The sequence below is a fragment of the Salmo trutta genome, chromosome 26 (assembly GCF_901001165.1).
Source record: "Salmo trutta chromosome 26, fSalTru1.1, whole genome shotgun sequence".
In the NCBI taxonomy this organism is placed as follows: Eukaryota; Metazoa; Chordata; class Actinopteri; order Salmoniformes; family Salmonidae; genus Salmo; species Salmo trutta.
The window spans coordinates 27,016,003-27,033,606 of record NC_042982.1 but is presented as its reverse complement, the minus strand read 5'-3'; the positions used below and the strand labels follow the sequence as shown (position 1 = coordinate 27,033,606).

Genomic DNA, 17,604 nt, shown 5'->3' with positions numbered 1-17,604 from the left:
AACATTCTGTTCAGGATAATCTCTGATTGATGTGTCTGCGGCGAACATGCAAAGAACGTCAAAGAATGTGTCTTTGAGAGTTTTTAGCCAGCGATTCTCCCTTCACTGAAGCCTTTCTTTATCAACATGAAAGCAGAGTCACTATCCACAGCAAGCTCTAGCCTTCAAACTGGGATGAACAAACAGGCTGGTATGTAGACTGTTTGAGTATGGTTACCAACCTGTTCTGACCTACTGTTCACTAAACAAAACTTTAAAAAAGTGAATTTCTAAAGAAACAAATTCATGCAGGATGTTACCATTTGCAAGACGATGGCAGTATAGTGTTATGACTTTGAACATAGGCAAAGTGGCAAATTAGAATGTTCCTCATGACACTGAGTTTGTTACACAGGTCACTCATTACTGCCTGTGATCAAATAATAATATATTTATGCATGATAAAGCAGAACTGATAATGCTAAGGTATTAAAATAATCCACTTTGCCTCTGTGAATGAGATGTCTGTAATACTCTCTTAAGTTCAAGTCAAAAGTCAAAGCCCTATTTTGGGGAAAGGAATGTCATGTACAACTCACAATGTCTCTTTTCTGGGTCTTCTCTATGGGTCTTATTCAGGGACAGCGTTTAAAATTGCTGTTAGAATTTCCTTCCAACTGGCTCCAGAGAGCATGACCTGTCCAGCTGACTGGGCTGGGCCTGATGGGAAAGAGAGCTATTGGCTCTGTCAGCATCATATTAGAATTAACTGTTCATTGACTACAGCTCAGTGTTCAACACCATAGTGCCCACAAAGCTCATCACTAAGCTAAGGACCCTGGGACTAAACACCTCCCTCTGCAACTGGATCCTGGACCTCCTGACAGGCTGCCTCCAGGTGGTAAGGGTAGGGAACAACACATCCGCCACGCTAATCCTCAACACGGGGGCCCCTCAGGGATGTGTGCTCAGCCCGCTCCTGTACTCCCTGTTCACTCATGACTGCACCGCCAGGCACAACTCCAACACCATCATTAAGTTTGCTGATGACACAACAGTGGTAGGCCTGATCACTGACAGTGATGAGACAGCCTATAGGGAGGAGGTCAGAGACCTGACTGTGTGGTGCAAGGACAACAACTTCTCCCTCAACGTGGTCAAGACAAAGGAGATGATTGTAGACTACAGGAAAAGGAGGACTGAGCACACCCCCATTCTCATCGATGGGGCTGTAGTGGAGCAGGTTGAGTGCTTCAAGTTCCTTGGCGTCCACATCACCAACAAACTAACATGGTCCAAGCACACCAAGACAGTCGTGAAGAGGGCACGACAAAACCTATTCACCCTCAGGAGACTGAAATGATTTGGCATGGGTCCTCAGATCCTCAAAAGGTTTCACAGCTGCACCATCGAGAGCATCCTGAAGGGTTGCATCACTGCCTGGTATGGCAGCTGCTCGGCCTCTGACCGCAAGGCCGTCTTAGTCATAGACTGTTCTCTCTGCTACAGCACCGCAAGCGGTACCGGAGCGCCAAGTCTATGTCCAAGAGGCTCCTAAATAGCTTCTACACCCAAGCCATAAGGCTCCTGAACAGCTAATCAAATGGCTACGCAAATGCCCCCCCCCCCCCCCCCCCCCCACCCGGAACGCTGCTGCTACTCTCTGTTATTATCTATGCAAAGTCACTTTAATAACTCTACCTTCCAGTTCTTAGGAAATTATGCAGTATTTTTTTAATGTATTATGTCTTACATTGTTACCCCAGGAAATCTTAAGTCTATTACATACAGCTGGGAACAACTATTCAATATAAGAGCAACGTCAACTTACCAACATCAAGACCAGGAATACGACATTCCTGAAGCGGATCCTCTGTTCGGACCACCACCCAGGACAATGGATCTAATTCCAGTAGTCGACCCAGAACAACGGCGCTGCAGATGGGGCAGACGAAGCGGCCACCTGGTCAGGCTCCATTGACATGCACATCACCCACTGCTCCTGATTATACTACTAGCCAATGTTCAGTCTCTTGAGAACAAGGTAGACGAAATTAGAGCAAGGGTTGCCTGGATGGATTGCGGCATTCGCTCAAAACTGAAAGCGCGGTCCACCTCATTTAACCATGGAAAGAGGTCTGGGAATATGATTGAATATAAACAGTGTAGTTATTTCCTCCGCAAGGCAATCAAACAAGCAAAACGCCAGTACGGGGACAAGGTGGAGTCGCAATTCAATGGCTCAGACACGAGACGTATGTGGCAGGGTCTACAGGAAATCACGGTCTACAAAAAGAAAACCAGCCACCGACGTCCCGCTTCCAGACAAACTAAACACCTTCTTTGCCCGCTTTGAGGATAATACAGTGCCACCATCGCGGCCCCGCTAACAAGGACTGCGCCTCCACCTTACCGGCCACCCTAGACCCACTTCAGTTTGCATACCGCCCCAACAGGTCCACAGACGACGCAATCGCCATCACACTGCACACTGCCCTATCCCATCTGGACAAGAGGAATACCTATGTAAGAATACTGTTCATTGACTTCAGCTCAGCATTCAACACCATAGTACCCTCCAAGCTCATCATCAAGTTGGAGGCCCTGGGTCTCAACCTCACGCTGTGCAATTGGGTCCTGGACTTTCTGATGAGCCCCCCCCCCCCCAGGTGGTGAAGGTAGGAAACAACATCTCTACTTCGCTGACCATCAACACTGGGGCCCCACAATGGTGCGTGCTCCAACTCAATCATCAGGTTTGCAGACGACACAACAGTAGTGGGCTTGATTACCAATAACGACGAGGTGAGGGCCCTCAGAGTGTGGTGTCAGGAAAACAACTTCTCACTCAACGTCAACAAAACAAAGGAAATGATCATGGACTTCAGGAAACAGCAGAGGGAGCACCCTCTTATCCACATCGAAGGGACAGCATTGGAGAAGGTGGAAAGTTTTAAGTTCCTTGGTGTACATATCACAGACTGAAATGGTCCACCCACACAGACAGTGATGTGAAGAAGGTGCAACAGTGCCTCTACAACCTCAGGAGGCTGAAGAAAGTTGGCTTGTCACCCAAAACCCTGACAAAATTTTACAAATGCATAATCGAGAGCATCCTGTACGGCAACTGCACTGCCTTCACCTGCAAGGCTCTCCAAAGGGTGGTGCTGTCTGCACAACGCATCACCGGGGACAAACTACTTGTTCTCCATGACACCTATAGCACCCAATGTCACAGGAAGGCCAAAAATATCATCAAGGACATCAACCACCCAAGCCAAGGCCTGTTCACACCGCTACCATCCAGAAGGCAAGGTCAATGCAGGTGCATCAAAGCTGGGACCGAGAGACTGAAAAACAGCTTCTATCTCAAGGCCATCAGACAGCAATCACTAACTCAGAGAGGCTGCTGCCTACATTGAGACCCCATCACTGGCCACTTTAATAAATGGATCACTAGTCACTTTATACAATGCCACTCTAAATAATGCCACTTTAATAATGTTTACATATCTTACGTTACTCATATCACATGTATATACTGTATTTATACCATCTATTGCACCTTGCCTATGCTGCTCGGGCCATCGCTCATCCATATACTTACATGTACATATTCTCATTCAACCCCTTTAGATTTGTGTGTATTAGGTAGTTGTTGGGGAATTGTTAGATTACTTATTAGATATTACTGCACTGTCGGAACTAGAAGCGCATGCATTTCGCTACACTTGCTAAACATGTGCTAAACATCTGCTAAACATGTATATGTGACAAATACATTTTGATTTGGTTTGATTTACATGTACATATTACCTCAATTACCTCGACACCGGTGCCCCCGCACAATGACATTGACTCTGTACCGGTACCCCCTGTATATAGCCCCGCTATTGTTATTTACTGCTGCTCTATAATTATTTGTTAATCTTATCTCTTACTTTTTTTGTGGGTATTTTCTTAAAACTGCATTGTTGGGTAAGGGCTTGTAAGTAAGCATTTCACTGTTGTATTCGGCGCATGTGACAAATAAAATTTGATTTGATTTATAGCCTCGTTATTGTTATGTACATGCATGTTACTTTTTTATTGATTCGATTTTTTAAAACTAAATAAACAAAAGTTATATTTTATCAACTCTATTTATTTTATTGTATTGTTGGATAAGGGGTTGTAATTATGCATTTCACAGTAAGGTCTGCACTTGTTGTATTCGGTGCATGTGACAAATAACATTTGATTTGAGGATACATTTTTTGAATGGCATTGTATACAGTACACGTCAGGTATGTGTATTGCAGATTATAATCTCGTTCAATTTACATTTACATTTTAGTCATCTAGCAGACGCTCTTATCCAAAGCGACTTAAAGTAGTGAGTGCATAAATGTTTGTACTTGTAATCCGGCAGGCTTTATTCAAATCCTTTTTTTTTTTTTTTTTTAACTAGGCAAGTCAGTTAAGAACAAATTCTTATTTACAATGACGACCTAGTGGGTTAACTGCCTTGTTCAGGGGCAGAACGACAGATTTTACCTTACTGGCCCAACGCTCTAACCACTAGGCTACCTGCCACCCCAGGTATTTCATTCCTGATAGGGAACTTGATGTGTGGTGAAAGATTGTTACATACAAAACACTAAACTACATAGACGACAGAAACATGAACAAAACATGTACTGTATTTTAAGAGGGGGTGATTTAATAGTTCAGACAAATTGATTACACAAGCGAGTTATGCTATTATGTGGTTGTTATGTTGGTTTGTTGTCTAGGAATTCCTCCCACTCAGCCATACCCTCTTTCCAAACCCTATCTAATCTAGCAGGCCTGATGCGTACTCACTGTCAAAATAATCACTTCCACCAACTGTGTTGTTTGGGGGGAGGAGGGGGGGGTGAAGTTTAAAGAGCTTGCATCACTCTCAGTAGTGGTGGTCTGAGATGGGATTTTTCCTAAGGAAAAGGGACACATCCTGAGATTTTATGGCCTCTCTCTCTCTTTTCCTCCCATCTGGTTTCCATCAGAGGTGCCAAGACTGGAGTTACTTCCAGCAGGACACAATAGAGCACCTCCATGCAGTTAACTATTTGTGGGTCTTTACTCTGCTTGAGGTGTTTTCTTAACACAACTCATTCCTTAATTTGAAAGTTATTTTCTTTAGGTGTTTCATTGTGTTATCACGCTACATGTTACATTTCCACAGTACATTGGGTTCTCTGACAGTCAATAAATGGCCAATATCAGTCAGAATCAGGATGGTAACAATATGAAACATGACCGGTGTTGTATCATTTTGAGACCTTATGGATATTTTCCTATATCTTCTTAGCTATGGTCGGGGGAGAGGAATGTACCACCAGCCAACAACAGAGCTTGTCTCAGAGAAATCGGTGACGCAGCTAACGAGGAAAAGAGAAGACTAGGGGCCTGCTCTGTAATTGCATCCACATGGTCCGGCCCAAAGATTACGTTTCTTAAACTCACAAGCTTCATTGCTATTTTTGTTGGGAGTCTTGGATCGCAACTGGTCCACCTTGGAGAGTCTCAGAGCCTGTCTGGGCTTCAGAAGCCTCATGCTGACTCACTGATGCATCATAGATACCATTCTGATCAGTTCAGCTCAAGAACATGTACTAAGAATATAACTACTAGATTTAATCTCTATTTGCTCACTCTAACATACATGTTTTTATCAGTGGACTTGATTTATACTTTTTACTACAGGTGTAGGCTATGGAAGGCTTGACAGAACAAACTAAAATTTTTGAGCAACATAAGCTGCTACAGTTTGGCACTGATAGGGTTGTCAATTTTCCCATAGTTGAGCTAAGACGCATAGTATGTGGGTCTGTGGCTGCATCTTAACACGCAGAGCTTTTCTTGGAAGAATCACAGCATTTAATGAGTGACACATGTTACTCAGAGTATCCCATTTTGGTTTGAGGGGCTGAGCTCAAAGTAAACCACCATTCAGACTGAGCTCACAGTAAACAACCATTCATACCAGAGGAGACTGGTGGAAGGAGTTATAGGAGGACTAGCTCATTGTAATGGCTGGAATGGAATGCGGTTTCCATGTGTTTGATGTGTTGGATTAATTCCATTCCAGCCATTACAATGAGCCTGTGCTACTATAACTCCTTCCACCAGCCTCCTCTGATTCAGACTGATCTAGCAGGAAACCGTGTTGACGTAGCACCCTCATGTGGTGTAAACTTAGAACTGCTGTCTGGCCAATGACAATACAAGGATGTATCCATGTAAAAACAAGCAGGGAGGGCTAGTAAAGTCATAACCTACACCAGAATGGCAGAGCTATGCCAATTTAGCTGCCAAGTCATTCCTGTTACAGTATTGACGACAAAGAGGGAGTATTTTGGCAGTTGTGGCTGGTTACTCAATACCGTGGCATGGTGATGTGTAGGTGGTTTGTGTGCACTTGTGATTCATAAGCAGTCTTTTATGCCGTCTGCTCTATCTATCTTGTATACTTCCTGACCACAATGACCTTAGATGATCCAAGATCAGACTCTGTGGTAGTATGACAACGCCTGCCAAAACAAGCACCCAGTGTAGAATGTGGTCCCATAAATTCCCATCTCTTCCCATCCCTTTATCTATTTTCCTACATCTCTTACCAAACGTATCATCTCTTCCCACGTCTCTTACCGTATTTTCTCCAAACAGATGCATTTTGTCTTGATACAGAAAAATCGTATTTTGAGTATGATGTCGGCCTACACATGTCTCACTCTAAATGTTGCTATAGAGTATTTAAATCACAAACACTCAGACAATACCATTTGCACGTATTATTTTATTCATGAAAATATGTCATTAAAATTAGTAGTAAAAACATTCACAGTCCATAAAAGCATTAGCTCGTACTCTAGATTTGGTGTCCACCTATTGGTGGATCTGCAACACATGTAACTTCCCCAAGTAACATTTACATACAGAGAGAAATGCAATTACAGCATTATAAAGTATATCAGAGTGATTTCTATCCCACCCTTCAATACTATAACAAGTAATGTGAATATGATGCACATTTTCTGATACCCTAAAACAAGACCCTGCATAGTGGTTTCTGCATTTGTTCGATGCATAAGCAAACCGTTTTCCAATTCCAAATAAATATTACACATACTTCAGTCTTCAGACATGCATTTTACATGCAGTTTTCCAGCGTACTTTGAGATGAGTTACAAATAACAATAACAAACAAGTGTCCAGCACAAATTACCTATTGGTACGTTTCCCATAAAATAACAGTAGTTCTCCACCAGTGGATCAGCAGTTGAGAAAAGAGTTTGTCCTAACAATCTGAATGACCTTCCTTGCACTGTAACTATATTCAAACTGTGTATGTTCATGGAAGAAATGCAAATATCCTGCAAGGAGAAAGAAAGGATGAATTTGTTAAAGAGAGCTATTTATTATATATTCAAAGCAAATGCAACGGAAACTACATAAGAATATTATTGAAATTAGTGATTGTGATATACCATGTTTATATAAGGCAGCATCCACTTCATCCGCCATTCCAGGGAAATCCATCTCAATGGATCTTGGGAAGCCACTGTCCATTGTGTTAGTCTTCTCATCATAACTGTCAATAAGACACAACCAAGACTTTAACCGATAATGAACAGTTATGTTTGCAGATAACATCTCTCAACAAGACTAGACCAGACCAGTCCAGACCATATCGTCCTACCTCCAGAACTGCTCTTCAGAGAACAGAAGGGTCTTGCCAGTGTCTGGGATGTACACAGCAGCATCCACCGTCCGCACGGTCTTGGGGAGTCCCAGTTTATGGATGTATTTGGGGTAGCCCTCCACTAGGTTGTAGCCATTCAGGGCCCACATTCTGATACCTGGAAAAATATTTCAATTTGTCAATGAAATTACACTTTTTTTTACTAGGCAAGTCCCTTAAGAACAAATGACAGCCTAGGAACAGTGGGTTAACTGCCTTGTTCAGGGGCAGAACAACAGATTGGTACCTTGTCAGGTCAGGGATTCGATCTTGCAACCTTTCGGTTACTAGCCCAACGCTCTAACCACTAGGCTACGCTGCTGCCCCACCTATGTCTCTTGCACCGATATCAATTTTATTAGATATCTAATGTATATGTGACGGAAAGGAGCAAAGTAGAACTGTAATTGCATATTCAGGATGACAGAGGACTATGCGAACAGTGTTGCCAGCATGTAACTCACCACTGAATATGAAGACCATGTCTTTCTCAGGGTACTCATAGGCAGCATCCACTTTGTTGGGGAGGGAGGGCCAGGTGGATTTGATCAGGGTTTGCTCAGGCTCTGCAAACTGAGGATGGAGACGCCAGTAGAACCTATCATCAAATAGAAAACATCAACGCACATACATTTTGTCAATTTTAAGCTTATAGTTTGTGTCGAAAAGTTTTTTAATGAATGGACACACTCCCTACCTGTCTTTGAAGATGATTGTTTCTCCTCTGAGCTCAGTAACAGCATCAAAACTCAACATGGGGTCACATTTGTTTGGGGCATCTGGCTTGGGCTTCACTTTCCTGTGATTGGGGTTCGGGCCTAAAGAATTGAACCACATAATGAAAGTTTCAAAATATGTCTCCAGTGGGTGGAATTACAGTACCAGTAAAAAGTTTGGACACACCTACTCATTCTACATTGTAGAATAATAGTGAAGACATCAAAACTATGAAATAACACATATGGAATCATGTAGTAACCAAAAAAGTGTTTAAAAAAAACAAATATATTTTATACTTGATGACACCCTTTGCCTTGATGACAACTTTGCACACTCTTGGCATTCTCTCAACCAGCTTCACCTGGAATATTTTTCCAACAGGCTTGAAGGAGTTCCCACATGCTGAGAACTTGTTGGCTGCTTTTCTCATCCCAAACCATCTCAATTGGGTTGAGGTCGGGTGATTGTGGAGGCCAGGTCATTTGATGCAGCACTCCATCATGCTCCTTCTTGGTCAAATAGCCCTTACACAGCCTGGAGGTGTGTTGGGTCATTGTCCTGTTGAAAAACAAATGATAGTCCCACTAAGCACAAACCAGATGGGATGGCGTACCGCTGCAGAATGCTGTGGTACCCATGCTGGTTAAGTGTGCCTTGAATTGTAAATAAATCACTGACAGTGTCACCAGCAAAGCACCACCACACCATCACACCTCCTCCATGCTTCACAGTGGGAACCACACATGCGGAAATCATCCGTTCACCTACTCTGCGTCTCACAAAGACAAGGTGGTTGGAACCAAAAATCTCAAATTTGCCAAGAGTGTGCAAAGCTGTCATCAAGGCAACGGGTGGCTACTTCGAAGAATCTCATTGTTCGTGTTTCTGGGCCAAAGCAAGTCTCTTCTTCATATTGGAATCCATTGGTAGTGGTTTCTTTGCAACAATTCGACCATGAAGGCCTGATTCACGCAGTCTCCTCTGAACAGTTGATGTTGAGATGTGCCTGTTATTAAACTCTGTGAAGCATTTATTTGGGCTGCAATTTCTGAGGCTGGTAACTCTAATTAACTTATCCTCTACAGCAGAGGTAACTCTGGGTCTTCCTTTCCTGTGGCAGTCCTCATGAGAGAGTTTCATCATAGCGCTTGAAATTTTCCAGATTGACTGACCTTCATGTCTTAAAGTAATGATGGACTGTCGTTTCTCTTTGCTTATTTGAGCTGTTCTTGCCATAATATGGACTCTGTCTTTTACCAAATAGGGCTATCTTCTGTATACCACTCCTACCTTGTCACAACACAACTGATTGGCTCAAATGCATTAAGAAGGAAAGAAATTCCACAAGGCACATCTGTTAATTGAAATGCATTCCAGGTGACTACCTCATGAAGCTGGTTGAGAGAATGCCAAGAGTGTGCAAAGCTGTCATCAAGGCAAAGGTAGGCTACTTTGAAGAACATATATTTTTATTTGTTTAACACTTTTTCGGTTACTACATGATTCCATATGTGTTATTTCATAGTTTTGATGTCTTCACTATTATTCTACAATGTAGAAAATAGTACAAATAAAGAAAAACCCTTGAATGAGTAGGTGTGTCCAAACTTTTGACTTTTCTTTTGACTTAACTATTTTCTGTTTGGGTTAATAAGTGGCACACTGACCATAAAGAGCTTGAATGCCGGTGATATCATCCTCAGACAGTGGATAACCCTCACTGTAGGAGTAGACTGGGTACATCAGAGCTCCAGGATCAGAAGAATGGGACAAGCCAAGGGCATGGCCAAACTCATGAGTAGCGACCAGGAAAAGGTTGTAGGCTACAGGAGAGGAAATATGTCAGTAAGTAATCATTGATTAAATGTCATACATTTTACCTGATCCCCACATAAATGTACCAAATATTTACCGTCTGAGTCTTTTGACCAATGTTCATCTTCATCAAAGTGTGTGTCTCCTCCAATGTCTCTGCCAGGGGGATAGGCATGGGCTAAGAGACCGTCAGGGCCATCAAAGGGGTTGAAGTCTCCATGTTCTAAAGACAAAGAAAGGCCAGGTAAAAAATTATGTTTGAGGATGGTTTCAGTAAGTGTTGCCAGCATTCAATCAATTTATTCTATGACAGGGTCTTGCACAACTCTAAACAATGATCACTGAATGTTGAACAAAACTACAGTAAGATTATCAAATGAATCAAGATATTCTCCATATATTCTGTATAGTATTACTGACAAAAATGTATCAACTGTAGGCCAGAATAAAGAAATTTGTCTACCTTTTGTCCCAAATGCTATCATGATGTCAGCCTTCCCCTCGTGCAGTTTCTTGAAGGTCAGAGGAGTGACGTCAGCCCAGATGTTGAAGGCATTACGGATAGCTCTGTCCACATCTGCCTTCTTCAGATCAGGAGTATAATTCACTATTCTGAAGGACCGTTCAAGAGAGAGGAAACATGTCTTCATTCAAGAGAAACTTGAAAAGTTTTATCCAAAGTAATGAAAGCTGATAATATCCATTGATTCCAAGGTCATGTGGTGTATGTGGAGTAAATTAACATTATTTCACCAATACCATAAAAAAAATACAAATTAGGGTTATGACACAATCTATGACCCAGAGTGTTTGAGAAGCCTCACCTGAAGGTCACGTTGGTGTTCTGCCATTTGAGGTGTCGGGGGAAGTGATTGTATTCCCCCACGTCAGGGACACCACACCTGGCCATGCTCATCAGTTCCAGGGTGTTAGCGTCCAGGCTCCCTGTCACTTGGAGGTTGAAGAAGGACTGCATCTCCCTGATCTTAGCCTGCATGGCATCTGACGACCTGTGGGTCGAGGTTCCCTGAAGTCCAGCTTGAAGGTGGTAGAACTTGCGGAGGTATTTCTGAAGAGGAAACAATAACATAAGTTAACACCTTCATGATATGCAGATGTTTAAGCGTGGTCATATATAATGGATGTAATTTAAATATGGTCATTTAAGGAGCAAATTCACAAGAGAAACACAGGGTTCAATTTGAGGGGTTATATTATTTCAACAACGTCTGGCATATTGTATGCAATTAACAATTTTGTTTAAATAAAACAATGCTAATTTTGTTTATACTATACATTATCGCATGTATCCTTATGTCGAGTATGAGGATAACTGTAAAATCAATATTAAAAACATAAATATTCAGTGCACCAAACAGACATTGATAAACAAAAGGACATCAGAACCACAGCTTTAGTTGGCTTACCTCGGCTAATAGCCACTTGTCAGTCTCCTCCGGCGATGATAGAGGCATAGCAAATGACTGAGCAACCACCACAAGGAGCAGTAAACCTGTGATTTCCATCTTGTCTTGTCTTGGTGGCGTCCAGCACAGTGACTGACTGGGGTCCAGGAGCCAAGTCTGTTTTTATACTGAGTGTTTGCGTGTTTTTTTTTCTAAGTGTCTGTGATTCATGTAAAGGTACCTAGCCACTTCCTCCTCAAAGACTGCCTAAAACTGCTGGTAGTTCAGAAAACGGAGTGCTTGTGGTTTAGTATCTGCTATGAATATATCTGAATAAGCAGTGATGTCACATTTTTTTGACCAAATGTTCATGACTGCTATAAACACACCTGAATAAGCAGTGATGTCACATCTTTTGACCAAATGTTCATGACAATTTTTTTAAAGATTCAATGAATGCATATGGCAAGTGACCAGGTCTCTGAACTTTTGTGACACTATTCTATGTTCTTCAAAAGATAAATACATCTCTAAATTCCTCTATAATGAAAAAAATTATATTGGGCTTTAAGTAAGAAAGTTAATTAAATACTGTATCTTTAAATGGTAATGTACATACATGTCGATGACTACACATGCTATTTATAAAACTTTCAGACACCCATGACTGTGATACACTTCCATGTTATTTTGATTAAGACAGAGGATGACCGTTGGTGGCCATAGATAAATCAGTTAAAGGGATAATCCACTCAAAATACAACCTAACATGATTTACCACATACCTTGGCAGAACATGATATGTATTTCACATTTGGTCACTGATATAAATGTATATATTAGATTATATTGGATAAGGCTAGCCTGTGTCCCAATTTGTAGCAGCAGAGTTTAAGTACTGGGGGCAGGGCAGGTCACTTGTATGTCTGCTGCTTCTGTGTGTCTGTGTGTGTCTGTGTTGCCACATGTGGTCATCAGTCTGCTATAAGAATGGAATTCCTGAACCCAGACTCCGAGCCAAGAGGGGTATTTTATAGCAATTCACAAATAACATGACAAGCAGCCTTACAACAGGCATGTAAATAACACTCTTAACTGCAATTAACTTGAAGTTTCTGACAGAGTTAATGGGGATTAAAAGCTTGCCAAACATACAATGTGCACCTCATGCAGATGCTGTTAAGATAAAATATAGGTATTTATGAACATTGGCTGACGCTATTATACCTACGGTATATCACTTTATCAGAGACATATGACTATGTTGAGAGAGAGCATTAGCTAAACTGTTTTAGACTGTGGAAACAGAGCCACTGAGCTGAGTCATATTGAGGGGAATTTGGCTTGGGGATTTTTGCAACTGACTAAGAAGGTCACCCACATTCACAAACACAACTAACTAGAACATAAATAATACATCCAATTAAAACTTTAACATATCCAATAATAAGTTTATGTCACTGATGGTAGAATGATACAAGAGTCATTTTGCCTTTAAAAATGCTTCTTTATTGGTTAGAGGGGAACATTGGAGGCTTTAGCACCAGAACTGCTCCCATCAGTAAGCATCATTAACTCACAAGGGCTCGATTCCGACCCGAGTTAACCGCATGCAAATGGAATGTAATTACATTTTTATGCACTTTTCTCTCTACACATATTCTGACCTTGAACTTAAGCATGAGAAAAGTGTGCTATTCACCTGCTATTCATTTTGGGTGGAGCTCTAAGAAATGAAGGTGTGCTGGCGGAGGTGTCTTCTGACCTTGACTTAATTGTAAGCATTTCACTGTAAGGTCTAAACCTGTTGTATTTGGCGCACGTGACAAATAAACTTTGATTTGATTCCCCTAATAATTCCACCACCTTTACGCGCGAGGAAACCATGAAAAAGGTCTAGCGAACCTACCGGCTTCAAGTTGAAAAAGCATCTACTTTATTTTTCCCAATAGAAATAATGACATTCTCCATGCACTGTAATTTACAGCTTATTAAGAGTTATTGATAAGAGCTAGGTAAATGAGTAATCGATTTGGATAAGGGAATTCTGAATATAAATGACACTTTATATATATATATATATATATATATATATATATATATATATATATATATATATTTATATATATATTTTACCTTATAATTGCTGGAGACAAATGTGAAATCAGTCATATTGCAGCAAACTGAAGAATTTCAACATATCAACTTTCTCACAGTAAAGAATTTAAATTGTACAGCCTTTTAACTTGCATGTTAAATACTGTGTTACCCTGTTATTTCCCTTCAGTTGGTATAGCCTACATTATCATTACATTAAATTCAATTTTTTTGTTTACCTTCATTTGCTTCTTCCTTACACACCGTCATGGCCATGTGATTGTTGTTGAAGATTGTTAGTAACAGTTGGTAATATAAAAAAAGACATGTAGGCTAATTAAATCGTAATGGAGCAGAGCACAAACCACGCCATAACAGTTTGAACCCGACGCATGGTGCAATAATTGGCTGTGTCATCACACAGTTCCATGGTTAGTGCAGGCGATAGACGAGGGTATAGCCTACTATTGTACACCATTCTCCCTATTATAATTATATGTACACTAATCTTTCAACATTACTATGGGTTAAAGAACTGAATGTGCCAATTTTCAGAATGAATCAAACCACCATTTTTTTTATTTTGTGAGTAAAGGCTCTCCAAACCATTTTCTTTATGATTCATAAATACTTTCCTAACCCTAAATAATCTACAATATGAGAGTATTTTTAAATCTACCAATTGGTGCTGAAACGGAGACTAATATGCCTATATTTAAATGGCTATCTTTAACCTGTCTGGGAAAGGGGGCAGTATTTTCACGGCCGGATAAAAAACGTAACCGATTTAAACTGGTTACTACTCTTGCCCAGAAACAAGAATATGCATATTATTAGTAGATTTGGATAGAAACACTCTAAAGTTTCTAAAACTGTTTGAATTGTGTTTGTGAGTATAACAGAACTCATATAGCAGGCAAAAACCTGAGAAGATTCCAAGCAGGAAGTGGCCTGTCTGACAACATCGAAATCACAGTATCTGTGCTGTTACGTGACACTTTCTAAGGCATCCATTGGCTCTCTAAAGCCTTCAGAAACCGAATTGACGCGTCTCCTGTCTCTGGGCAGATAACAGCAGCAGAGTTTGTCAGTGGACTGCCTGGTGACAGAGAGACTGGAGATGCGCATTCACGAGACCTCACCATTTTTTCTTTCCCTCTTTGAATGAATACAACGTTGTCTGGTTGGAATATTATCGCTATTTTATGAGAAAAATAGCATAAAAATGTATTTTAAACAGCGTTTGACATGCTTCGAAGTACGGTAATGGAACATTTTAATTTTTTTGTCACGAAATGCGCTCACGCGTCACCCTTTGGATAGTGACCTGAACGCACGAACTAAACGGAGGTATTTGGATATAACTATGGATTATTTGGGACCAAAACAGCATTTGTTGTTGAAGTAGAAGTCCTGGGAGTGCATTCTGACGAAGAACAGCAAAGGTAATCCAATTTTTCTAGTTGAGTGAGCCTCGAAGTTGGTGGGTTTCTGAATAGCTAGCCTGTGATGGTCGAGTGTAATGGCTGTTGTCGGATATACAGACCAAAATGCAGCAGGGAAATGTGCACTCATCTTCTTTAGTATAATCGGACAAGAAGGAGAACCAAAATAAACACGTACACAAAGAAACCACAACGACTCTTCACAGGCTTGTAAGGCACAAGGCTATACACAGAACAATCTCCCACAAAGCACTCAACAAACACATACCTATATATAGGACTCTCAATCAGAGGCAACTAGAAAACACCTGCCTCCAATTGAGAGTCCAACCCCAATTAACAAAACATAGAAATACAAAAGACTAGACAGAACATAGAAATACACTAACATAGAACAGTGCCCCCCCCCCAAAAAAAACAGAATACATAAATCAAATACCCTACTAAACAAACCACCACCCGCACCACATAAAACAAATACCCTCTGCCATGTCCTGACCAAACTACAATAACAAATAACCCCTATTACTGGTCAGGACGTGACACCGAGCTATGTACTCAGAATATTGCGAAATGTGCTTTTGCCGAAAAGCTATTTTAAAATCTGACACAGCGATTGCATAAAGGAGTTCTGTATCTATAATTCTTAAAATAATTGTTATGTATTTTGTCAACATTTATGATGAGTAATTTAATAAATTCACCGGAAGTTTTCGGTGGGTATGCTAGTTCTGAACATCACATGCTAATGTGAAAAGCTGGTTTTTGATATAAATATGAACTTGATTGAACAAAACATACATGTATTGTATAATATAATGTCCTAGGAGTGTCATCTGATGAAGATCATCAAAGGTTAGTGCTGCATTTAGCTGTGGTTTGGTTTTTTGTGACATATATGCTTGCTTTGAAAATGGCTGTGTGATTGTTTTTGGCTATGTACTCTCCTGACATAATCTAATGTTTTGCTTTCGCTGTAAAGCCTTTTTGAAATCGGACAATGTGGTTGGATTAAAGAGAGTCTTATCTTTCAAATGGTGTAAAATAGTCATTTGTTTGACAAATTGAAGTTATAGCATTTTTGAGCTATTTGTATTTCGCGCCACACGATTCCACTGGCTGTTGAATAGAGTGGGACGCTAACGTCCCACCTAGCCCATAGAGGTTAATTGATTCCTAATATTCGGAACCCATTCTCGAACTAAAAGGTACACCGTAAGATAAATAAGATAAATGTACTGAAAACCCTATTGAATGGAAATTCCACAAGAACATCTCTTGGCCAGCAAGTGGGAGGTATTTTTCAGCAGTTGAATTACATATATTCAGCAAACGCAAGGGAACCACGCCTGCAAAGCCAGGTACGCACCTTCATAAGGTAAGTCTGAATATCAACTACTGAGAAGTGCGTAGGAAAGGAATTAGTAAGAAAGGCGTAATTTCCTAAGTCTGAATCAGGCCCATAGGGAAGAGCAGGAAGCTACTGTGTTGATTAGAGTGGTCAGTACCTGTAGTTGGGTTGTAGGCTATGCTGATGTTGGTTAGACTGTAAACTCTCCTTCCAGACTCACATTAAGCATCTCCAATCCAAAATTAAATCTAGAATCAGCTTCCTATTTCGCAACAAAGCCTCCTTCACTCATGCTGCCAAACATACCTCGTAAAACTGACTATCCTACCGATCCTTGACTTCGGCAATGTCATTTACAAAATAGCCTCCAACACTCTACTCAGCAAACTGGATGTAGTCTATCACAGTGCCATCCGTTTTGTCATCAAAGCCCCATATACTAGTCTTCCCTGTGGCTCAGTTGGTAGAGCATGGTGTGTGCAACGCCAGGGTTGTGGGTTTGATTCCCACGGGGGGCCAGTACAAAAAAAATACATGAAATGAAATGTATGCATTCACTACTGTAAGTCACTCTGGATAAGAGTGTCTGCTAAATGACTAAAATGTAAATGTAATACTACTCACCACTGCGACCTGTATGCTCTTGTTGGCTGGCCCTCACTACATATTTGTTGCCAAACCCACTGGCTCCAGGTCATCTATAAGTCTTTGCTAAGTAAAACCCCGCCTTATCTCAGCTCACTGGTCACCATAGCAGCACCGACCTGTAGCATGTGCTCCAGCGGATATATTTCACTTGTCATCCCCAAAGCCAGCACTTCCTTTGTCCGCCTTTCCTTCCAGTTCTCTGCTGCCAATGACTGGAACAAATTGCAAAATCTCTGAAGCTGGAGTCTTATATCTCCCTCCCTAACTTTAAGCATCAGCTGTCTGAGCAGCTTACCGATCACTGTACCTGTACACAGCCAATCTGTAAATAGCACACCCAACTACCTCATCCCCATATTTTTACTTACCCTCTTTCTC

At 41.1% G+C, this 17,604-nt stretch overlaps 1 protein-coding gene across 1 annotated transcript; it reads right to left on the bottom strand.

Annotated features, from left to right (window-relative positions):
- Window positions 1-6,779: 6,779 nt before the first annotated feature.
- On the bottom strand, window positions 6,780-12,091 carry LOC115163560 (collagenase 3). Its single transcript, XM_029715554.1, has 10 exons — window positions 11,707-12,091; window positions 11,104-11,348; window positions 10,743-10,891; window positions 10,377-10,502; window positions 10,132-10,287; window positions 8,442-8,562; window positions 8,209-8,342; window positions 7,703-7,862; window positions 7,491-7,594; window positions 6,780-7,376 (listed from the first exon to the last, which is right to left on the bottom strand). Exons 1-10 carry the CDS (start codon window positions 11,803-11,805, stop codon window positions 7,276-7,278), a joined length of 1,395 nt encoding a protein of 464 aa, XP_029571414.1. The 5' UTR covers window positions 11,806-12,091; the 3' UTR covers window positions 6,780-7,275.
- Window positions 12,092-17,604: the final 5,513 nt, after the last annotated feature.

Coding starts and splice junctions, on each gene's coding strand:
- LOC115163560 (XM_029715554.1), bottom strand. CDS start 11,805: ATGGAAATCACAGGTTTACTGCTCCTTGTGGTGGTTGCTCAGTCATTT. Junction 10,503..10,742: donor GATAGCATTTGGGACAAAAG/GTAGACAAATTT, acceptor CTTTGTCTTTAG/AACATGGAGACTTCAACCCC. Junction 8,563..10,131: donor CGGCATTCAAGCTCTTTATG/GTCAGTGTGCCA, acceptor TCAATTCTTTAG/GCCCGAACCCCAATCACAGG.